Source organism: Tamandua tetradactyla, chromosome 5 (genome assembly GCF_023851605.1).
Source record: "Tamandua tetradactyla isolate mTamTet1 chromosome 5, mTamTet1.pri, whole genome shotgun sequence".
Taxonomy (NCBI): Eukaryota; Metazoa; Chordata; class Mammalia; order Pilosa; family Myrmecophagidae; genus Tamandua; species Tamandua tetradactyla.
In genome coordinates this window covers 62,788,790-62,814,542 of record NC_135331.1, presented here as the reverse complement: position 1 = coordinate 62,814,542, position 25,753 = coordinate 62,788,790, and the positions used below count along the sequence as shown (strand labels likewise).

Below are 25,753 nucleotides of genomic sequence, written 5' to 3'. Positions count from 1 at the left end.
GGCCAGAATTATAGGAGTCATCCTTGACTACTCACATCCTCTCTATAGCTGATGTATTGAATCAATCACGAGGGCTCTACTTTCAATATATATGTAGGATCTGATCATTTCTTTCTATCTCTACCATTAATTTCCTGGTCCAGGCTATTACCATTTCTCATCTAAATTATTCAAGTTGCCTTTTAACTTGTCTCTCTGCTTTAGGCCTTTCTCCCCCTAATCCCCTTCACCCTCCCCACCCGCCCAATCTATTCCCAACACTATCGCCAGAATTCTTTTTTAAAAAAAATAGGTAAGATCTTGTCCCTTGTTTGGGCAAACCCTCCAATTACTTCCTGTCTCTTGCAGAGTAAAAGCAAAAAGCTTATAAAGGCCTAAGGGGCCCTAAATAATGTGGTACTTCTGTCTCTCCTGAAACCCCATCCCATGCTACTTCCTCTTTGGCTGGCTCCACTCCAGCCACACCACTGTACTTGATCTTCTTGGAAAACTCCAGGCACATGTCTGTCTTTCAGCTTTTGCTTTCCATTCCCCCTGTTGACATGTTGTTTCCTGCGAAGTTTCCCTTACCCCTTGACACAGGCATGCACATGTTTTCTCACTTGCCATCTCCTGTCATCCCCACACCTTGTTCCTTGTCTCCTTACTATCCATAGCACCTATTACTATTTGACAGATCATGCTTTTTCCTTGTTTATCTTGTTTTTTATCTTTCTCCCCCAAAGAATGTAACCTCAAGAGGCAGAAATTTCTGTCTATTTTGCTATTGCCAAACCTCGGGTGACACAAATATTTCCTGACATATAGCAAGGCATTTAATAAATAGTTGTTGAGTTAATGAATGAATTTGTCTTCTAAATTCATATTCTGTATTAGTCCTTCTATTTATTAAAGTTAGATAGATTTGTATTTAAGTTTGCATGATATGGAATATGAATACCCATATTCTTGGAAATTTAGGAAATATTCAATATACACTGTACCACTCAACTCTCTTAACACACTAGATTGTTTCAGCTGATCTGCCTGTTCACAACTAGTAACTACACTTTCATTTTACTAGATTTTAAAGCCCACTAAAATATTATTTACCTTTTAAACCATTATATAGCTTACTTAGACATAACTGTCTGAATTTTTAATAACAGAGACTCCTAATTCCTGTGTTGGAATTGGACAGGCAATTTGGGACGCTACAACCACAAGAAAACATGATATGTGAAGGTTTAACACATAACTATGTCAGTCTTATTTTTTTGTTTATATCTGTTCATAACATGAGTTAGTTCTGTACTCGAATATCAGTGACAAGCAGGGAATTTTCTGTAACATGGATGAAGGAAAACGCTACTTCCTGTTTTTGGTTAAACAAATTATATCTTGAAAAATTTCAAACCTACACATCAGAACAGATATAATGTATAAAATTGAAAAGACCTTGGTATACCACAAAGCAGAAAAAACACTGCCAGTAAATATAAAGTATAGACATATATATTGTTTGGAAAGCTGTACATATTACTATTTTGAAGTTTTGAAAATATTTTTTTTTGAGATATGGTAAAATCAGGATGTTTAAATTTATCTTGTAATTTGGAGATTAGAATTATGTAGTGCTTCAGAATTGTGGATCTGGGAAATAGGCTGTATTTTACTGAGATTTTAATTGATACAGATAAGAAAATTATATTTCTTAACAAGTTTCAATGTGTTTAGAGATTTCTTCAAATTATGGAGCAAAATGTTTAATCACTCCAATAGCTGTTTCAATCTTTTTTTAAAACTATATTTGCATCTCTAGGCAAAGGAATTTTATCTCTGAAATGCAATCTGGAATGTCATGAGTTATTTCTTGGGACGAAGTTTGTTAAATGAAGGCTGGTGGTGCCATTAGTGCTTCTCTCTTGAACTCAGGTACAAGTCAGCTCTGTTTAAGTCACCGTTTTCAGAAGCCAGAAGTGAATGAGCAGTTAAAATGGTGCCATAAGTTAATTAGAGTGGAATTAGAAGGAAAATGGGCAATTTAGTAACATAAGAATTGCTGTACCAAATCAGACCAGTGGTTCTACTGGTTTAATATTCAGCCCCAGCAACTGTACTTGTTAGTTTCTAAACCTTTAAAGAAAAGGAAAAGACTACATAATTCACCTAGACAAGTGTGCCATCTGCAATCTGGAGACATTTTCTTCATGAGCTTTCTCAAATAGTACCCTAACACAGGATATTTCAATCCTGTTATGATACTGGTTTAGCTTGGTTGTTATATAAATTCGAATTAAGTCATCCAATTCCTAAATAAAATCAAGTATTCCATCAGGAAGCTCGTTAAATCTAAATCATGAATTCATAGGTGAATATGTGTGCTTCTATGATAAAACATAAACTTATGATGCTTATTAGGTACAAGTTTTGATGGCAAACTCTACCTCTAGGTAACATGGGGTGAGTGCTTGCTTCTCTTTACAAACTCTTCTAGGTTCACAGGCTTCTGGCAAAAATGTCTTGTATCTTCTAACAATAGCCCCAAACATTTATTCATTAATAATCTACAAAAGCTATTTGAATTATTAAGAATAATTTCTGCTGAACTTTTAGGAAAGATCCACCAGAGTTTTTTATATGTGATTTTGCTTAATGTAGAATTAAACTAAAGAAAAGAGAATGAATTCCTTATCATATTTGTCTTTTGTTTATGATAGGAGTACCTGTGGCCACTTTGTAGGTTTCTTGGTTATTCTAAATACCATCTCAAGGTGAATATTTCTAAAACATTATGCTCACAATAAGGTCTTTAATCAAAATTCCTTCCAGAATAGTAAATGCCTACAAGCTAAATTCTCAACCATTTTCCTGGGTTGTCAGGTCCTAATGAAATAACACTAATGTCCTAAAACTATAACTTGAACAGTATCTCTTTCTGTTTTAAAATCAAAGAAAATTTGTTTTTTCATGGTTATTTGAGTTAAGAAGCACACTCATTTTTACAGCCTATGTTAATTCAGTTCCCTTTCTCTAGATTTCCCAACTTTCTTTTCTGGTTCAATTCCTTGTCTTTTTACAAGGACTTTTTCTTTTTACTTTACTTCTTCTAGAATCCATGCCTTCTGGTAGTTTCCTTTCAGACATATACTGATTCCCTTATTTGTTAGTTCTCTGTTTTCATGTAGTTCTTGCTTATAAATTCCCTGAGGGAAGTTGTATTTCCTATATGTATTTATTCTTCTAGAACCTAGCACAATATCTAACTCAGTAATATAAAAATATATTAAAGACACATTTATAGAAATGCCAGTGACTGACCATTGGGAATCCCCTTTCAAAAGGTTTGCTATTTGAGTGTCTGTTTGTGTGATGGATAATTATGGCTATGTAACATATTGTAGGTAATAGATTATCATGTTCTGACTATAAATACTTATATTATGGAATGTGCAAGGGTAAAAATGAATGCAAAACTAAATTTCTTGAAAAAAATTTCAACTGTTATTGATCAAAAATAGCAATTAAATATGTGGCAAATAGCAAAAATAAATAAATACAATAAGAGAGAGAGAGAAAGAATGTGAAGGTTTTGAGTAAGTTTGGTCCCACAAAGTTGAGAAATGAAGGAATCCCAAGAGAAGTAATAGTTGAAGCAATGGCAAGGAAGTAAGAATGAGTAGAATTACTAGGGAACTGTCACTAATTCCTGTTGACTGACTCATGAAGGAGAATATTTGAAAATAAACATGGAAATATGGATGGCACCATGTTGTTCATCAATCTTAATCTGAACTCAATGAGGAATTAGTGAAGGAGTTTGCAGCAGTGAACAGACAAGAATGTGCAATGAACTTAAAAGTGAGATCAAAGGCAATTCCTAGAGTAATGAAGTTATTAAAATAATGAGATATGTAATTAATCTCCAACTCAGTAATGATAAGAACAATATGAGGAAACAGATTCAGGGAACATAGAGTAAGATGCTCTTAATGTTCATTGTGAATAGTTTTGGCACAGGTTGAGGGAAGAGTTGGCACAGCCACACTGCTCTTTTGAACATGTATAAATATGAAGAAAAAAATCAGCATTTTTTAAATAGAAAATATTTTTTCTCCTTCTGTGTTGAACAGATATGCACCTAGTAAATTCTTCTTTGAATTTTAATTCCTACATTTTTTAACTAACATAATGCTTTAAGTTACCAAAACACTCAACCCATTATCAAAACAAGCCAACTCTTTTTTCTGATATTTAGAAAGCCCTTGTTAACAGTTTTAGAGATCAGTACTCTTTTTTATATCACAATGATTTCAGCAGAGTTGCAATGCCTCTTATTTATTATTATTTAGAAATCCAGATGGAACCCAGGGCAATGGCACAAGATGGCCAGTCTTCAAAAGCACTGAGCAAAGATATTTAACCTTTAATACAGAGTCACCAAGAATATCTGCTAAACTACGTGCTCAACAATGCAGATTCTGGACACTGTTTTTTCCCAAAGTCTTGGAACTGACAGGTAAGTGGAGTTTTTTGAATGGGTAATTAATCGATGTGGATTATGTGAAGGGGAAGAAGGTAAACCATCCATGGCTTGGTAACAATGATAATGTATGCATGTGTGACATTTACAATGAGTATGTTATTTTTAAAAACTTTCTTCCAGTGAGTTTAGACATAGCTTGAGGGTCTACTATATGAGCAGCACTTTAACAGTTAAATAAAGAAAATTAAAATATAAATTTTCCCATGGGGAAGTATAAAATCTACTAGGAGAATTAAAATAAGTCTCTACTTGCTATCCAGCCAATCTTTGTAAAATTAATTAATGGATAATATATTAATAAATATATAAAATAAACATAATTCATAAAACTAAAGCATAAGTATGCAAAAGGAGATATCTATAAATGCATTGATAAATAGTAGAACTCTTGATTTCTAAGGGCAAAAACCCTCCTAAATTTCTGAGCTTTGACATATATATATCTAAAACATCTATTCATATAATATAATATGATATAAAATAATATAATATATAGTAATTTGGTTGAATAATCCTTAAGAGAGTGATTACTTAGAAATGTATAAGGAATTACTATAAAAATTGGTTCAGATTATCTAGTTAGTAAAATAATTCATTACTAAGAAAATATTTTAATCTGCTAGAGTGGTCAAACCATGTATAACCTTACTGTTGTCTTCTCTGAGATAAATGACATAAGTATCTAAATCACTGGCTGGTTTTAAAATATTTAAATTCATACTTATTTATAACCTGCTATTTATTACCTATGTGGTTCCTTGATTCTTTGTTTCTCATTTTACTTTTCAAATAAAAACAACTGACTTTCAACCATCAGACACTGCTAGTCGGCTCCTTTAGACTCTGTCATTCTGTTCATTATAGCACTCTAATTTTCTGGCTCTGCATCAGACGTCCCAACATAGTGGAGGTTTTTAGTTTGGAGACTGGGGGTTAGTTTCAGGCAAATATGGACATTCCAGAGCTATATATGATTGTTTAATATGCCTTTTGATTATCAGACATTACTCACCAAAATTATAATTGTGCACCCCATCTGTTTTGGAGATGTTTCTGATATACCAGTGCTCTGCATATTACCAAATGTTCTGTGACATAATATATATCCAGCGATGAGCCTCTGCGTCCCTTGGCAGAGCAACAGTGCTGCCCTTGTCTTCGCCCTGGTTGAATAACAATGAGGGAACACACTTCATCCACCAAGAGGCCCGAGCAGATACTATTTAAAATATCACAGACTGCACATTCTTCAAATCTATTTAAACTTTTTTTATTTTTTTTTTAATGAGAGACTCATAATCTTAGGGAAAAGAAAGCAGGTGGGGGATTTTAAATGACTCATGTATTACAAACCACACTGACAGTGGCTCTGGTTACTGCCCATGTGGTCTATTTCAATTCATTTGTTGCTAAAATAGAATGTGAATATGAGCAATTTGTGAAGATATACATCAAAAAGTTTCCTCTCTCAACACTCAAAACAGGTTGAGTAAACAAACCCCTAGGTGCCTGGCCAGCTGCTGCCCCTTGCGCGATGGTGCTGCGCAGCTTCTCAGTTTGAACACTTAACTGTATGGAAATACCGTATCATGCTCTGGGTTTTTTCCAATGTGTCTTGAAGGCAAAAGTTTATAACTGAGCACTATTTTTCCAGGTATTTTCCTAAGACAGATTATGATATTAAGTATATTTTTATACATTTTAAAGTCAGTAGATAACATGATTGTTTTAACGTTAACAGTGTTAATGTTAATAATCAGAAATGATGTTACATTTAAGTGAACAAAATGCTTGAAACTTTATTAGGTTTTATAAACAAGGAAGGCAGGGGGACAAAAAAGACTGAAAACACATGTCCTTCCCATACTTTATGTTCTAATTTGCTAGCTGCCAGAATGCAATACCCCAGAAGCAGAGTGGCTTTTAAAAAAGGGAATTTAATAAGTTGATAGTTTACACTTCTATGGCCAAGATAATGTCCAATCAAAGGTATCCAGGGAAAGATACCTTGGTTCAAGAAGGCCGACGTAGTTCAGGGTTTCTGTTTCAAGTGAGAAGGCACATGGCGAACACAGTCACGGTTTCTCTCTCAGCTGGAAAGGCACATGGCGAACACGGCATCATCTGCTACCTTCTTCTCCTGGCTTCCTATTTCATGAAATTTCCCGGGAGGCATTTTCCTTCTTCATCTCTAAAGGTCACTGGCTTGTGGGATCTCTGCTTCTTGTGGCTATGTTGTTCTCTGCTGTCTCTGACTCTCCCATTCTTCAAAATGTTTCCTCTTTTATAGGACTCCAGTAAACCAATCAAGACCCACCCAAATGCGTGGAGACATGGCAAAACCTAATCCAGTTTAACAACCACTCTTGACTAAATCACAACATCCAAGGAGATGATCGGATTACAGTTTCAAACATACAGTATTGAATAGGGGTTATTCTACTTTTATGAAATGGAATTTTGATTAAAACATGGCTTTTCTAGGGTCCATACATCCTTTCAAACCAACACACTTTACATTTTTTATGTCTCAAAACTTCAAATATTTCCACCTTTAATGTTTGAAAATTGGAATTATTCACATGACCTGCATTGAAGATGTTACGGTAACATTATTTTTAAGTGTCAGCTCTACAGGTATAGGAACTTTTCAAAAGAGATCTACTAGCTGGCTTTCTAAACAGAATAAAAGTTTAACTGACTCAAGATAGAGGCCCAATAAGCTTTACAAGTACCACCTCAGAAGTACTTTATATTTGAGTAATGCATGTTCTCAAATAAAATTCTTCTTAAAACTTGCTTAAAAAGATGAATTCTTGTACTTAACTTTTAGATGATACATTAATCCATGCCTGTGCTGTTACTGCAAGAAATGAAACCTACAGTATTTATTTCAAATGTTAGCAAATTTGGATTTTCACTAAGACTATAACTGCATAGTATTTCATAAACATTTGAAAAAAAGAAGAGGGAAGGCGGAAGTAACCCACTTGATGTCAAGGATAAGATATAAATATTTTTTCACTAAAAATGGACGAATAGTTTTATTTAAAAAAATAAAACCAACCCTCTCATCATCCAATAAAAACCATGAGATCTAGTGGTTTCTCCTCTAGCATTTGAATAAATCACAGAAAACTATTGGTTGCCAGAACTAAAGAAGACAGCACATAAATTTAAGAGCTGAGATACCATTTGGGCTGGTCATTTGCTGCTGTTTGTTAATCAGTTAGCAGGACTGGAAACCAAAGATGAAGTAGATGATGGTTGGGAGAAAAGATGGAACTTGTTTTGCTGTCTTAATGTATCTGAACTTTCCTTTCATAGTTACAAATGAAACAAAACAAACAAACAAAAGGCTTTGGGTATCTTGATAATCAAATCAATTTAACTATATGTTTCACTTCAAAATAATTCAACACATGAATCCTTCACAAAGCCTAGCGTGGGTTTATAGTAGCTCCCTACCATCTTGCCTACCCCTCAAAATGAAAGATGGATGACTAATAAGTTTGTGATCCACTTCTTAAAGAATTATGAATTTCCTTATAATTTTAATAGCTGGTCAATAGAGAAATAAGCAAGTGATGAGAAACAAGAGATTTTTAATGAGCTCTCAAAGTATATGAAATATGTTGTTCTAATTACCATGTATAGCACATTTCAATACTGATTTAATCTCTTCTAATTTTACTCCATTAAAAATTTAATATTTCCTTAACTCATCTTATAAAGCTATAATCTAAAACATTTGGGACATTTTGCCCTATTCATCCTTAACCCTTATAATTCTGGCATATGCATTTTTCAATTGTGAGTTCATTGTGCTACATTAATATGTCCTAAAACTCAACACAGAAAGGTGAAGAATACATTCTTGACTTCAAGATAGTGTAAAATAAACATTCTTTGAACATGTGTAATAAATTTTTGAGCAGGGGGAAAAGTCTTTTCTCTCCCACTTTTTGTGTGTTTGCAGGAACTGATTTGGGATTTGTTTTTTGTTTGTTTTAAGTGTAAATTGATAATCTTTTGTAAGAATTAAATAGAAGCATTATTGGGTGTCTTTCTAAACCAAAAAGTAATAAAAGAAACCCTATAAAAAAGCAGGGGGATGGTTGCTTTCTCTCCTAACTCCTCATACTTGAACGGACTCAGTATGAATAGACTCATTTTTCTAGTGAAAAAAAGTGCACTCCTTTTAATTGACAGGGAAAAAAAAATAACTATTACTATTTATTCTTATGCTAGGGAAAAGTACTTTGTTTTTAAATGAGACAATTAGGTAGATAAAACAAAGATCAAAACATCCTGAAAAATTATTTTAATATGTTTAAGAACTACTAGTATTGATCCAAATACACATGGAGTCTATAAAGTGCAAAACTGAATATAAATATTTGTAATAGGAATGATGAATTCATTTCTTGAGCATTCAATAGGAGCCCAGCACTTGTTTTCATAGTGTGCCCACAATCATATATGTTCCTCATAATGACACTGCAAAATAGGAATTTCCAATCCCATTTACAGCTGAAAACCTAAATATTGAGAAGTTAAGAATTGTCTCTATTTACTGATAGAATAAGTGGTCAACTTGTAATTTCAACTCAAGTCGTTATAAAGCCTACGCCATATTGAAGCTCTTTGCTGTATTTCATGCAGCCATACTTTGTTAATTACAGAGCAAATATATTTACATCTCTTAAAAGGTAAATCTAGAGACACTTGTAGAGTATTCCAATTTTAGAGAGCAGCAGAGTTGAAGAAAGTGTCAGAAGTTGTCTTATTTTTCAACTCTAGCAAGCTCCACATGGATGCCATTTTTTTCTAAATGCAAATTAGAATCATGTGACTAGCAGATGCTGAATACTCTAAGCAAGGGCTGGACAGGGTGTGGAGTTGGTGAAGGTCTGCGCCCTGCCAGTCTTCTTACCAGTTAGAAGCTTCTAAAATACGGCCAGGGGCTTACCCTACAAGTCGGGCTTGATGCCATAAAAGTGCTGGCTGTCTCTTAGCCCCATCCTGGAGAATAAACTTGGTTCTTATTTTTGTCAGATTTTCAGGGTGTTTTTTGTCAAGTTTTAAATTATATCACTTTTTTTTTTTTTGCTAGTACTATTCCTATGTAGGCATTTGTCTTTTTTTATGATCAACCCTTTGATTATTTTTGAGTGCTCATCAGATCCCCATCATTTTCATCTCATGCTCACAATTCAAATCCTCATTCCTCTCCTCTTTACCTCTAAGTTTCCCATTAGCTGAAAACACTGAAATAATTACCAATTATTTCTACTTTGAATTCTCAAAATAAAGCAAGACTGTAAAGGGGAAGAGATTTTACCAACTCTGACATGATATTCAAGCCGAAGGTGAATGAGCTGTTAATACGCATGCTGCAGAAGGGAGCCTGCATTGGGTGACTATTCAGTTCCTTTCAGTCTAGATTTTAGATCTAAGTGGCAACAAAGATCTTTAAAAAAGTAATGCTACTCATTGGTTTGAAATTCTCCATTGCTTCCCGCATATCTGAATAAAAGCCCAAGTTCCCACAAACTCCTGCAAAGTCCTGAGCATCTTCCTACGACTACCCCATACCCACTCCTCTCATCCTCAGTTTTTGTTTTGTTTTTTTACTTCTCTATCCGTCGCTCAATCTGCTCCACTCACTGTTGCTAGAATTTATGTAGCATGTTGCTGTCTCAGGATCTCTGCAGATCTAGTTCCTTCCTGTATCCTATGGTAAACCCAGTGCCTACTTAGTCTTTCTCAACCACCTCTCTTCTGCTGGACTTCTTATTTCCATCATGCCTACCTCCTGTGGCAATTCCCTTCTCTGTCTTTGCCCTCTTAATCATCACACAAAAAATTAATCCCATTTTTTTTATATTTCCCCGGGCCTATAGACACAAAGCAGGTTTCCTTTGTTTTATATTCAGAAAAAGACTTTCTGCCACTTGAAATAATTTTAAAGTGGTTTTCACTCATATAACACTTTTTATATTTTTTATATGTTTTTATATATATTTCTTAGTCAATTAATCAAGTTGACTGAAAAATTTAATCTTGATTTAATACATGGCATAAATACTGAAAATAACAAATTAGACATGTAACCTATTAAATTTATACATACATTCATAATCTTTAACATATGTTCATAATTTTTAACCTCTTATTAAGTAAATGCCTTATAAATGTGACCTAAAAATCTATACTAAAATTTGGTAGATCTAAGAACTAACCTTTTCCCAAGGAGTAATCAGCTCAATAATATGTGCTAAGTTAAATTTATTATACATTTCTATAATAAATATTTGTGTTTTCTATGCAAGGCATGTGACATATGATATTTGTCAGCCTTTCAGTAGCCAATAATTTTTAGAAAATAAAAACTTTATTACTATTTATCATATCACACAATAACAGTTTTTAATCTACCAAAATTTAACTTTATCCATGCATACCTAGCCATTGATTGTTTATAGGGATTTTAAGCCTTTTTCTCTTCGTTAGAGTACAAATGTTGCTTGTATCCATAGCATGAGATTAATATATTACTAATTACACATAAGTATTAGTAATTCAGGTATAATCCCTCTTTTCGCACACTGTCACTTGCCACTTTTAATTAAAACCAAAATGTGATTTGGGGACAGGAGGTTACTTTTAAAACTGGTACTTTTAAAAATATATCAACCAAAACAAAGTATAAAATGTGTATAAATAAATTGTGGTGCACTCAATTACTTAGGAAAAAATAATTTTAAATAGCAATTATCCCCTGAAAATATTTTGAAATTTTCTCTAAATAATGAAGAAAATAACTTCGAAATAACTAGATATTTACAGTGGTTTTCCTTTGAGGAGATTATTTTTCCTAAGGTAGTGTTCTAATTTGCAAGCTGTTGGAATGCAATATACCAGAAATGGAATGGTTTTTAAAAAGGGGAATTTATTAAGTTGCTAGTTTACAGTTCCAAGGCAGAAAATGTCCAAATTAAGGCCTGGCCTGGAAATGTCTAATCTAAGGCATCCAAGGAGAAAGACCTCGGCTCAAGAAGGCTTTCTTGGACTTTCTCTCTGAACTGGAAAGGCACATGGTGAACATGGCGAGGTCTGCTAGCTTTCTCTCCAGGCTTCTTGTGTCTTGAAGCTCCCCGGGGGCGTTGTGCTTCTTCATTTGAGTAGGTCTCTGACTGCAAAGGATCTTGTGGTCCTCTTTGTCATGGCTCTCAAGCTTTTGTCCAAAAATATTTTGTCTTTTAAAGAATTCCAGTAAACTAATAAAGACCCACCTGGAATGGGTGAAGTCACATCTTCATCTAATCAAAGGTTAATACCCAGAATTGTGTTGAGTCACATCTCCATGGAGATAATCTAATCAAATTTCCAGCCTACAGTACTGAATTAGGATTAAAAGAAAAGACTGCCTCCACATGATGGAGTAGGATTAAAACATGGCTTTTCTAGGGTACATAATCTGTTCAAGCTGGCACAGGTAGTTAAGAATTAACTAATTTCTGAAAGAATTTTAGGGCATATTAACATATGTATAACCAGATACCTAGTGGAGATATGATCTCTCTCTCTCTCTTTTTTTTCATTTTTGCATCAGTTGACCCATTAAACATCTACAAGCCATAGCCATACTCTGCTACTGTGTCCTGGGAAATGCACATGAAGCTAGAAGTACACAGTGGAATGATAGGGTCTGCTCACTCACATGAAGTAGTCAGGTCAAAAGCTAGTGCCTTTAAAAAATTTAAGGAAGAAAAGATGCCTGCCTTGAGTCTTAAAGTGAAAGTAAATTGGAGAGAAGACAGATATACAGGGACCAATGATGAACTGTCTTTGCTGAGGAACTTAAATTCAATTTTAAACAAAGCCATTTCATCATTTTAAATGGGAGAATGACATTCTCTTATCATTGATGCAAAATTTATTAGCTTTCATTCCATAAAAAAGATTTTCTACCTGTTGTCCAGAGTTGCTTCCAGGGCATCAAAATAATAATTTTCACTTCTGAGATAGTGCCGTTTATCCTAAGAGCTGTTTGTGTTTGCTGGTTTATTTGTAACAGGATATACTACCTTCTCATTTTTATTTTACTATTCTTTAAAAATTATTCTAAAAAGTACTTTTCTTATTTCAGTAATGTGCTGGTTTGAAAGGATGTATGCCCCCAAAAAGCCATATTTTAGTCTAAATCCCATTTCATAAAGGTAGAATAATCCCTATTCAATACTATATGTTTGAAACTCTAATCAGATCATCTCCCTGGAGGTGTGATTTAATCAAGAGTGGTTGTTAAACTGGATTAGGTTTTGACATGTCTCCCCCCATTTGGGTGGTCTCTTGATTGGTTTACTGGAGTCCTATAAAAGAGGAAACATTTTGGAGAATGATAGATTTGGAGAGAGCAGAGAATGCTGCAGCACCATGTAGCAGAGAGTCCACCAGCCAGTGACCTTTAGAGATGAAGAAGAAAAATGCCTCCTGGCGAGTTTCATGAAACAGGAAGCCAGGAGAGAAAAATAGCAGATGATGCTATGTGCCCTTGTGCTGAGGGAGAAACCATGTGCCCTTCCAGCTGAGGGAGAAACCGTGACTGTGTTCACCATGTGCCTTCTCAGATAAGTGAGAAACCCTGAGCTTCATCGGCCTTCTTGAACCAAGGTATCTTTCCCTGGATGCCTTTGATTGGACATTTCTATAGACTCATTTTAACTGGGACATTTTCTCGGCCTTAGAACTGTAAACTAGCAACTCATTAAATTCCTCTTTTTAAAAGCCATTCCATATCTGGTATATTGCATTCTGGCAGCTAGCAAACTAGAACAAGTATGAAAATACTAAACACTAATTTTGCCTCATAATGCAAATTTACCAATATCTTATGTGTTTATTGTACTTTATCTTCTAAAATATCTGTTGTTGCAAGTTTGCTTTTCCCTTGCACACAGAGATTCCTTTGCTTTGGAGATATTTATTATCTCTATCTCTATGCACACTATAAATTTTCATTTTATAAAAATAGACTACCAGTTTCCTATTTTAAAAAATCAAATTTAATGACTTTTTTCTGGAGAGGTACAGTTACTTTAACAGCAGTTTTTGAAACATGTAATATTTTTTCTGAAAAAGGCGAATTACCTGTGCCCAAGATTAAATAACTTTTAAACTGACTAAATTCTTCCTAGTTACATTAATGTCCTTTCTTAATAAACTTCATTTATTCCTTACCTATTTTTATTCAAGAAATAATTGAGATGAGTGAGATATTCCAATAACAAGTACATTCCTGTTAATATATCTCTATATTTTGAATAGTTTGTTGCTTCCTGTATTTCAATACAGTGCTAGTATACAGTTTATTAGAATTGCAAGTTTTCTCAATTTTGAAGTTTTTGCCTTATCTATGTCATTACTTATTTATATAATTTTGGCCTTGATTTTTACCATGCCGGCTATTCATGTTATTATTTATTTTTCTTCTTCTATTTGTATGTATGTACCATATTTACCCTTGCCCTTTTACTTCTAACTTTACTGTATTACTTTATTTTACATGAATTATTTAAATGACCTAAAGTTGAATATTTAACCAGGGGACAATTAATAAATAGTTTGTGCTTCATACATTTGATTATATAGTAGGACAATTATGTAGTATGAATAGAAATGACTTTATATAGGACTCTACATAAGAACTAGGGAAGGTTAATCAATTGATTCACGTATGTTCTCCACACAAAATTAATTAAATCATAATGTATTGTGTTAAATGCTCAATAATATTCATCATGAGAAAAACATAAAATCTAGGCACTGGAAATAATAATATAGAGAAGTATATGAATTTACTTTGTGGGAAGATTTAAATCCTCCTAGAAATTCAAGCTCTTTCCTCTATCACAAATTCAAAGAGAATGTTAAAGGTTAACCTATTTGATGAAAATATCGATCCAATTTTGGGGGGATTGATGAATGTTGGATATTTGAATTGAATGCCAACCTTCCATTTTGTTTCTCTTTTTTCCCCACATTTTCCTATTTTCTCATAGGCATTCAGAATTTTACTCTTTCTTTTTCCCTATCTTGCAGGTGATATTTACACTGTGGGAATGATACACTGATGATTAATGTTGCTACCATCAGAGCACTTATGAGCTTTCAGATACCACCAGGCACGTGCAGAGACATTTTAAGGCAGGCATATACTTCCTCGGGGTTCCCAATTCATGCAAAATATATGTTGATGGCCTCAGCAATTATCCCATTCTGTTAAATTACGGCATTTTGGTTAAGATTACAAGCTTGTAAACTATCACATTGTTTAAACAGCAAGAATCTGTTCTAAGATAAAATATTGTTTAATTCATCAAATATAAACATGTTGCTGACTGCAAAAGTCTTTCTTCCCTCAAATTTTAGAAAACTGAAAGTTTAATCCTCTTTTTGTGGTGATATGCCTTCCCATTTAAGTCACATGGTTTCAATACTAAATTAACACTAAGGGAAAATACTGACTTGGAACAGGAGGTATTGGGAAAGAAGAGGAGGAAGAGGAGGGGGAGAAAGAAGAGGAGAGAGAGAAGGGGGAGAAGAAAACTTTTAACTTTAGTTATGGCTTATTTCATGGGGTTCAACATTTTTTATCTTTTTATTGCAGTAGTTTCTGGGTTCCGCTGGAAATTAATTAAATGTTTCGTATTTTCAATGCTAAGTGCTTCTAAAGGAAAAAAAAAAGTATTCAGGTTTACAGAGTACCTGCACTAAAAAGTAAAGTATTCAACGGACAAATTATACACACTTTTTGATTAAGACATGTAAAGAAAAAAATTTATATTTATCCAGAATCAATGGATTTTGTACCATTGCATACACAAAAAAAGATAAACGACATCTAGGAACTTTTCTCTAAATATTTAAAGCTCTGGTTCAAAAGCTAAATTAACAATCAGTAATATCAAAATATTGTTCTTTCCGAACTTCAGAGTTCTTTGTGTAAATAGCATTTAAGACAGCATTTAATTATCATAAAAATAGCTTAAAAAGTGATCATTTGTTGTGATATTTAACATCATTCTTCCACCTCTACAATTTTGACCATTTAGATTATTCACGCAAAAAATTATAGACACTGACATTTTAAAAGCCATTACCATATAGAATTGTAAACTTTTAAAATAAATTCTCAAATATCTGTCGAACATTCAAGCATTGTTAACATTTAAACATCTAAATGTATCTTAAATTATAGGAAGTATTTTAATGTATGTCTGAGTGTTTTAAATATTTTTGAATTACATGTAAACTTAAAATGAATCACTGAACTGTCTTCTCTAAATTAATGTCATATACCATAATATTCATTTCAAAGATTGCTAAATGAAAAGTATAAGCTTTTTTTTTAAAAAGTCAGTCCCTATTTTCTGGATAGTTGAAATAACTTTAAATGTTTTTAATTTAATAACTGTGGCTCAGAATCCTAAAAGTTTTAAACCTAAAAGAACCCCAAATGTATGAAATACTTATAGGCATCAATAATTTAAGCCATCTTATAGCCCTATCATATCTATCTATTTAACAACATAAATATCAGCTTTAAAATTTTATAATTTAAGAGTTCTATTGTTCATAAGCTTTCAGACTTTAATATAATGCACTTTCAAAAAAATCAGGATTTCAGGGTGTTTGTAGTACGTAAGTCCTCATTTGGTTCATTGTTTTGCATTATTTTGGGCATGAACACTCCTCTTCCCTGGCACACTAATACATTTTGCAAATCCTTTGCAAGTGGAGACCATTTTAGTTTCTTTCTATTCTGCAATAAACTGCTTTCATTTAGTAGGTGGCTGAAACAAGGACTAGATATTGTTTGGGATTAAAATATATTGGAGTGAGTATAAAATCTATATAGAATACCAATTGTGAAGCTATTATTATGCATTAATAAATATTCATATATAAGTATTTTAATCAGAAATAATATTCTGCTGTGTAATTATAAATGCTAATTGGATGCATTAAATGAAAACTTGGTTATGTGAAGGCAGTCAAGAGGAGAGACTAATATCTCTAAGTATCTTTGGCAATTAAAGCTAATATAATGTAATATAATCTGACATAATATAATATACAAACTCATTTTTGCATTTTATATATTTATAGATATATATAGTACACTTTTTATATAATGCATAAAATTTTTGTTGCAAATTTTTCAGTTAGAGGGAGTAGCTTATAAGAAATAAAAAAGAATAAAAATTTGATGCTTGGAGTATACTTGGAGAAAGTGACATCTGTAATCAAAATTATTTTTCAATGAATACAAACAGCGATTAAAATTTAGATTAATACAGCTTTTCCATGTTTTACAGGAAATATTGATGAAGCAGAAAGAGAATGGAAAGCAGGATTCCATCGCTGGAACAATTACATGATGGACTGGAAAAATCAATTTAACGATTATACTAGCAAGAAAGAAAGCTGTGTGGGTCTCTAATTAATGGATTTACCCTTTATAGAATGCTCATTTTCTTGTAGATCGAAGCAAAAATATAAGTAGCTCTCTTACACACCTGGTAAGAAAGCTATTATAGAGCTGAAACAAAAATGCCAAGAGGATAATATCGATTTCTCATATCTTAACTTAGTATTTTTCCTAGCATTTCAAAACCCAAATGGCTAGAACATGTTTGATTAAATTTCACAATATAAAGTTTGACAATTAATTTTATGCATAATAAAACAATTTGCTGCTTCCAACTCTCTTTCCAGAATAATTTTGCTGTTTTTTTCTAAAAAGTATCTGTGTTCCATTATTATTCACATTTGTATTTGTATTAACATTCATACAAAAGTATCTTTTTTAAATGAGTTAAATCTTGAAATATTGAAGATTGTAATATATAATACTATTCCCTCTAATTAATTTATTAATTTAACGTGAATATGAGATATTAAAACAAACACCATAAACAATTTGCTTCCTTTGCTTTATGTTTGTTTGTTTGTTTTTATATAAGGACAGAGAGAATCTTCAGATAAAAGTTTCAGTCACTTGGAAGTACCTAATGATAGAAACAAAATGTTGTTACCAACAGACAAAATGCAAAAGAATATGATTATCTCTATTATGCAGTTTTAAAAACCCATATGCTCAGAGCTCCCAGTTATAGTGCCTCTTCTTCCAACTCTTGCTCTTGTGCACTTCCCCTGTCTGGCCGTATCGTTCCCTAAGCATGCACATATAGGAATTACCCTTCCTGTAATAGGGAGGGCATATATACAAATACGGCTGATCAAAAGTCTGAAGTCAAAAATCATAGACAAGCTGGAATGGGGAAATCCTTGGCTGGGCCCAGAAATATTAGGATTTTAATAGGGAATTGTTCAACTCCAGAAGAGAAATGGTTATGGTTTTTTTTGCAAACAAACTATATTACTTTTACATTTAAAAAGGTACAAAGCTGTATTTATTGACTTGACAGATAAAGGAACACGTACCAGTGAATAGATTCACTGAATAGCACTAACGTGGAGCAGTGAGAGGAGTTTAAGTTGTAGGTAAGGGGAGTGCATGGTGGTCATGCTAATTAAGCACGGCAAATAGGCACTCAGGATAGATCCATTGTCTCTGGCGAGGAAGAGAAAGAAATTTTTCCCAAACTTGCTGCTGGTGGGTGTTCTGCCACACCAGCATTATCCCACATCGTTCAGTTGGCAGTAACCACAGTCCACGGGGGGCTGGTGGGGCTAGATGACAGCAACTCAGTACATATCCAACACTGAGACCTATTGTGTGCATAGGTTACAGCAGAAGCCCACTGCAGAAATGTATTTCCTATAGTACTGTGGGCAAAATGAAAGATGTTTGTGGGGAGCTGTCAGTTAGCTGATGGCTGGGGGTAAGTGGCTATTCTCAGTCAGTCACACAGCACACAGCACACAGTCACGAAGAAACGACTCAGGAGAAAACCCTCAGGGATGAGTGGAAGGCTTATATAGGCTGGGAGCATGCAGGGACACGTGTCGGGCTGGGATTGGTCACCTTTGTTGCTAGGGCAGATGGCAGGTTTCAGGTTAGCGCTTTTGGTGTGAGGTTTAGCACTTTTGGCGTGAGCCACCGCTAGTTCTGGGAAGAAATCCGGTCACAGGCTAGGCCATTTTGTGCTGCCCTGCATCAACCACAGCAGCCATGTTGGCAAGAAATTATGACATCTCCATCAGGGAGCAATATGTGTCAGGTCTTGGCGGTCTATTAATATACATGCTAAATCCCCATTAATGTATAAAATGGCCCCTGGAGAAGGTGCGTTATGGGTGGGTGGGGGGCTTCAGGTACTATATTTTCCCCAACATGGCGATACATGGTACTAATAGTTGTGTATACAGTTAGCTTGGGCATAATAAGAGTCCATAGTGTCGGACATGCAGTGCCTTGTGGTATGGAAGGTCCAGGGTTAACAGAGTTTTGGGCATTCTATGAAGGAATAGTGGCCTGATGCTTCGATTCTGAGCAATCTCAATACCCCATGGACTTAGGAAAGCATTATCAAGTTCTAACACAAAATGATATTGGCCTAAATGAGTACTTATGTCTTGTGACAGAGTGGCAATGTTTGACACAACTGCAAAGAAAGGAGTTACTTTACTTAGCATTCTTCAATATTTCTTTAGATCCCTCCAGCCAGTCTGCATTCACATTCATGTGGGGAGGACAATCATAGACACTTACCATGCTACCCCAGGGGTATCTTCACAGTCCCACTATTTGCCATGGGTATTTAGGCACAAGACCTAAAAGTGTGGAACTCCCCCCAAAATGTGACTGTTTCATTACATTGATGATGCCATGCTAACCAGTAATTCTCTTGAAAGTAATTCACCTTGAAAGCTGTGGATGGGTAGTAAATTGAGACAAATCGCAGGGACCTCTTTGTTCTGTCAAATTTTGGGATGTGTCTGGTCAGATAAGACTAAAACTATTCCCTCTGCTATTGTTGACAAAGTACAAAATTATCCCATCTCCTTGTACTCCCAGACAACTAATGGCATTCCTAGGTTTGTTAGGATATTGGAGACTGTTCATACTGCACTTAGCACAAATCCTAAAGCCTTTGTACACATTAGTTCAAAAGGAGAAGAACACTTGGGTATGGGAGATTTCCTAGCAGGCTGCTTTTAAAAAGTCCAAAGGGAATATAGCACAGGCATGCCTAACGGGGTTGGATCTGGAAATGCCTTGTGAATTGCACATGGCCAGTATGATCTTGGCTCTGGGTGGGACGTGTGGCAATGGCAACAGGCAAAATGTGTAACTATTGGATTCTGGTTTTAATTGTGAAGAGGAGCAAGCTTGAGACACAGTCTACTTTAGTTTATTAAAGCTGCCAAAATGCAATATATCTGGAGTGGAATTACTGGTTAACACATTGGCTGGGAGCAAGTCCCATTCACCCAGTTGTAAGTAGACTATACAGAACCTTTCCTTCTGTCTTCCTGATGGCCTCCAGGTAGTTTGTACTGACATACTGCCACTGTGCATCTAGGAGAGGGTACATTCACTGGTGACCACTTAGCGTGGCCTCTAATGATGGCCTTAGCCACCTGGCAGCACTGGAGACAGAATTTACCTATAATAGTTTGCAAAATAGTGTTTTGTAATATATCAATGCCTAATAAATATTCTTGGATAGGAAATATATACCGTAAAAGTTTGGGGAGGGGAGAAACCGACCAATCCGCATAAAGGGCTGATTTGCATGGCTTTAATTCCCTGGCCCCCATATCCTGCTAAAGTCAATGTGGAACCTCCAGTCTGTGACTGTTTCCCATATATCAAGGTACATTCAGCTCAGTGTCCACTAATGCTCAGACCCTATGTTCAGTGGTTGGGGACTAAAAGATGATTAGTTCTTGACATGACTTCTGATCTCCATGTCCCTCAAAACTACTTTTACTTGGGCATCTCAACCTGCTCCCTGTTACAGGAAAGGAGACTTTCCAGATCTCAGCTGGTGGAGTGGAGACCTCCTTCCAGGACATTGGCCGAGCCTTCTGGCCACCATCATCATCTTCCTCTAGTGCCCTGGTCTGAAGCCTAGTAAACCTTTTGTTCTTTGAGCAGCTTACTCTGAAGTTGGACTAACACTACATTTGGCTGCCCGTCAATATCTTCAGTCTTGGTTCCTGCAGCTATTAGATCTGCCCACATCTGCAGGCATGATACCTGGATTGACCCATTATGTCCTTTTGGCCCACAGCCCATGGCCCTAACTCTGCCTGGGTGTGCCACAGGTGGTCTATCTTTCCCACATGAGCTATCATCTGAGCAACCTCTGAGATGGGTTCCTAACCATCTGACTAAGAGCTGGAATTAAAGCTCCATACCACTGGCTAGGAGCAGTATGCAGGATTGTTTCACATATTCATGCAGTAAAATTCATTGTTATCAGGTCCAGTAAATTTGGGTGCATAAATTGTCTGTTTCATGCCTAGTCCTCATAGCATACCTTGGAGCTTGTCAATAGTGCTCCACTGGGGGTCTGGGTGCAGTAAATCTTCCTCACTGGGCCATATTTCCTTATATATGAGTACACGCCAATCAGGTAAGGAGCATGTTTCTTGGTTGGGGTCCAACACAATGCATGTGCTGATGCAGCAAAGGGTGACTAGTGAGAGAAGCCAGTTTGCTCAGCTCATACGCTGAAAGCAATATGTCATCAACACCTGTGTCTCATCACTGCAGCAACTAATTCACCAGGTTTCTTTGGGCTTTTGCCATTACTGAAGGCCCATTTCTTGTAATTCAGAGATGGGGAAATCAAGCAGTAATGTATAACATGTTTGGCATGGGGATCTTCACTGACTCCCCTTCTGGGGTTGCAACTGCAACAGTTTCAGATTTGATCTTCTTTTGTACCAGAGGGGGAAATAATTTGTGTGTCCTCATTTCTTCTTCCCAGTATGATTGTGGATTTTCCTTATCTGAGGAAAAGTACACAGGGTTCTGTGTTCTGGGATCCCACTTGGGGGAAGTTAGAGACACTTTATTGGAACCTTATGCGATTTTCACCCCTTGTTCTAGTATAAAGACACGCCAAGTTCTCTAAGTTTTCATCCACTTTCTTTAACTTCACATTTAAGCCATCCTTTAAATCTGCTTGCACTATCTGCATATCCTTTTCCATACTTTCCTTTCCCAAGTATATGTTGCCAGCAACGGGGGTTTCTTTGGCTTTCTGGCTGGCTTACCAACTGTCCTGGCCCACAGGGCCTTTCCATTTGAGAGACCAAAGAAAACACCAGCATGGACTGAGACCTGAACTTTATTATAGGAATTTACTTGCAGGACTGAAGAACTCAATTAAGGAAGAATGCTGCTCCAAAGGCTTGGGTGAAAGCACTCTGCACTTAGGCAGGAATCAACAGGTCTAGTTATAGGTTCCTGAGACAAAGACATTTTATTGAGTATGAGAACATAGACACAGCAGAAGGCTTTCATGACACAAGGGTAAGATTGATTATAGTTTGTGTGTGCAGGGGAAAGGGTATAGGTTGCTTTGTAGATTACAGTAAAGATGATAGCATCTCAAGGATTCCAGGAAGGAGGTCAGGTATAGATTAACATCCTATGCAGAGAAGATCTAGTTCCTTACATGCATTGACCATCTGCACATTTCTCCTTCCACAGGGAGGTTAGCTTAAACATAGCCAACCCAGGTCTGCAGGCAGCTGCATGCTTTTAAGTTTTATGAAGACTTAGGGAATGGCTCAGCTCCTGGATTCCTACACTATGATAATGCTGTTTGTCTTAACTAATCTTTAAGGAGAATTCCTTCTCTAGAGAAGACATTATGTCTCCTAGATCAGCAGTTTCCAAATTTTGTTACACATTAGAATCACCTGGGAAGCTATTAAAAATCTCAATGTCCACATTGCACCCTGTGCCAGTGTGAATCTGTGGTGGACCCAAGAAAAGCCATGTCCTTTAATCCTAATCCAATATTTCTGGCTGGGAGCTTTTTGACTGTTTCCATGGAGCTATGACTCACCTGATTGTGGACATTAACTTTTGATTAGAGGGAGATATGACTCCATCCATTCCATGTGGGCCTTGTTTGGAATCCCTTAAAAGAGGAAACATTTGGGAGAGACTTCCTTTTAGAGCCATGACAACTGCAGAGTCCACCAGCCAACTACCTTTGGAGAAGGAGAATGCCTCATTGGGAACTTCATGAAATAAGTAGCCTGGAGAGAAAACTAGCAGAGGTTGCCATGTTTACCATGTGCCTTTCCAGTCAAGAGAGAAACCCTGAACTTCATTGGCCTTTCTTGAGTGAAGGTAACCTCTTTTGGGGGCCTTAATTTGGACATTTTAATAGACTTGCTTTAATTGGGAAATTTTCATGGCCTTAGAACTGTAAACTAGCAACTTAATAAATTCCCCTTTTTAAAAGCCATTCTGTTGCTAGTATATCACATTCTGGCAGCTGGCAAACTACAACACAACCCATACCAATTAAATCACAATGTGAAGGTAGGAGACAAGCATCTGTATTTTTTAATGATCTCCAGTTTCATTATGCAGCAGAGATTGGGAACCAGTGACTGATCTGTGCCAGTATGAATCTTTTATAGACTCCAGAAAAGCCATGTCTTCTAATGCTCATTCAATACTGCTGGGTGGGAGCTTTTTAATTGTTCCCATGGAGATATGACCCACTCAATTGTGGATGGTAGCTTTTGATTAGATGGGTTCCACGGAGATGCCTCTACCCAGTCAAGGCGGGGTAGCTTACTAGAGCCCTTTAAGAGGAAACAGTTTTAGAAATAGCAGGAAAGCCACACAGCCAGTAACCTTTGTAGATGAAGAAAGAAAATGCCCGTGAGGGTGCTTCCTGAAACAAGAAGCCTGGAGAGAAAGCTAGCAGACTTCACCATGCACCCTTCCAGCTGAGAGAGAAACGCTGAATATCACTGGCTTTCTTGAACCAAGATATCTCTCCCTGGATGCCTTAGAGTGAACATTTCTATAGCCTTGCTTTAACTTGGAAATTTTCATGGCCCTAGAACATGTAAACTTGTCACATAATAAATTCCTCTTTTTAAAAGCTATTCCATTTCTGGTGTATCACATTCCAGCAGCTAGCAAACTAGAACACTATCCTTGATAGCTATTTTTAAGAACTGGGGAAATATTCATATTAATTTTAGAATCACAAGCAGGTGAGTATAAAACCTGTAATTTTATATGAGAAAGAAACATTCTTACCACTGATATCTGAGAAACAAATTGTTTTTCTCTAAAGAAGTTACAGTAACAGAGATTACAGAATGCTTAGAATAAATTTGGTTGCACACTTTTTTCTGAGACCTAAATGCAAGTAAGTTATCCTTTGAAGTTATCATTTTTACTATACATATATATGGTTTGTTAAGTGCCAAGTTTGAAAAATAAGAAAGAGCAAATATTTGTAATATATTTACAGTAACATATAATAGAGGTTATTACAGAAGATTATTGTTTGCTTTGAGCTAACCTGGAATTTCCTCACTTGCCAACAATAGTAATAATTCAGATTCAAGATAAGCAATCAGAATTTAAATTCTTGTTTTCCAAGGCACTTATCATGTAAAGAGTATCAACTGTTTTGTGAACTTTCAAGAATGTTAGTAACTATTCTTGTCAGGCTCACAAAGAGATGGTGTTGGGATTAACTACTTCATAACTATAAAACCAGCTAGATGAGTTTTAAGAATTGTTATTCATCTCAGAAGAATTAGTAGAATACTTTTGCTTGAGGCAATTACTTACTGTATTATTTGTTTACCTGAAGTGATGTTTTTGATTTTCCTTTCATTATTTTTTTTTATTTCCTTCAACTGTTAGAAGGGGAGGCATGTCAAAGGAGTCTGTGCAAAGTAAACAATGCCCCTGTACTTAAGAATTTTAAACATTGGAAAATTCTTGAAAATTTATGTGCAAATAAATGACTGTATTATGTCATTTCTGCTGGTTAGTTAATTAGGATAGCCAGTGTCAGTTTTACTCAAACAGAGAAAACCAAAAGAATGTTACTTCTATATCTAAGCCTGTTTGAAAATAAATTGAAGGTAACTGGCTTAAATTATAATCCACTACTTCTTCAAGTGTATAGGGCACACTCACATTTCCCTTTCTTCTTTTACCCTTCTTGTCTCACCAAATCGGAAAAATATACACATTTGCTTGCAGCAGATTTCTTTCTGAAACACTTTCCCTTGAGGACCTAATGGAAGGAGAACAGAACTTGAGTTTGTGAAATATGCAGAATAACTGAATTTTTGGTGATCTTTTTGTAATATCTTTTAGACCCTAGAGAGATAATAATTTGCATAATTCCTTGAATTTTTAATTGGCATTTTTTTCTTATCTGCATTTTTAAAACACTTTCTGGGTAGTTTTTTCCTCCCTTTCTGCACTAAAATTTTTCATGTTTATTCTGTTGGTTATACTGTTTTTCTGATCAAACAGTTCTAAACAATTAGATTCTCTGATTTTGCCTACAAGATTTGTTTTGTTCGGTTTGTTTTGCCATTAACATTAAAGGAATAACTAGAGAGCTATTGTGTGGTCTAGAATCCTCTGGTGATTCAAATGATTTCGTTTACATTTGTAATGCAAATTTTCATTATATTGTTGGGCCAATGGGAGCAAGCCCTAGAACATAACATTCTCCCAGATAAAGATTTTTCATGAAGCGAATTTAATTTAAGCTTCAGAGCTCCACACTTGTAAGAACCACTTTCAAGGCCCTTTGTATAAAGTTTGTATTTTATATATAGATTTTTAAAAAGAACTCCAAGAAGGGTAGAAGTTTCAGGATCCATAAAACCTGGTTCTGGGAAAAATAAATAAATAAATACCAAAAAAAATTAAAAACCTGGTTTGGCTCCTTTTTTTCACCATATCAGTGTGAATGACCTTTGATCTATAGGACCACGGCCTTGGACACAAAACACAAGGATTTTGTCCTAAAGGACTCTTCCTCTCCTGTTCTATCAAAGAGGTCTTCTTGGTTTTCTTTACTTGAAATGCCATATCCGTTTTACAACAATAAGATATGCTAATTTTGAAGTTAGTATCTTTTGCAAAATAATAAGTGAATGAAAAACTCAAATGCTGACATCGGCTGTGGCATTTCAACTCTAAATCAAATGTACAGGTGATATTCT

At 35.3% G+C, this 25,753-nt stretch overlaps 1 protein-coding gene across 2 annotated transcripts in view; it reads left to right on the top strand.

Annotated features, from left to right (window-relative positions):
- The window catches only part of BCHE (butyrylcholinesterase), a 72,562-nt gene extending 55,060 nt beyond the window's left edge, over positions 1-17,502 (top strand). Inside the window, exons 3-5 of one of the 2 annotated variants that reach the window (XR_013175907.1) lie at positions 4,332-4,498; positions 14,633-14,715; positions 16,912-17,023. Coding sequence is in view for 1 of the 2 variants with exons in the window: in XM_077160954.1 (XP_077017069.1) it covers positions 4,332-4,498; positions 16,912-17,036 (292 nt within the window). In the remaining variant the exon portion in view is untranslated. Of the gene's footprint in view, positions 1-4,331; positions 4,499-14,632; positions 14,716-16,911 lie in introns of both variants that reach the window. The other variant, XM_077160954.1, reaches the window with a different exon arrangement.
- The last annotated feature ends 8,251 nt before the right edge of the window (positions 17,503-25,753 follow it).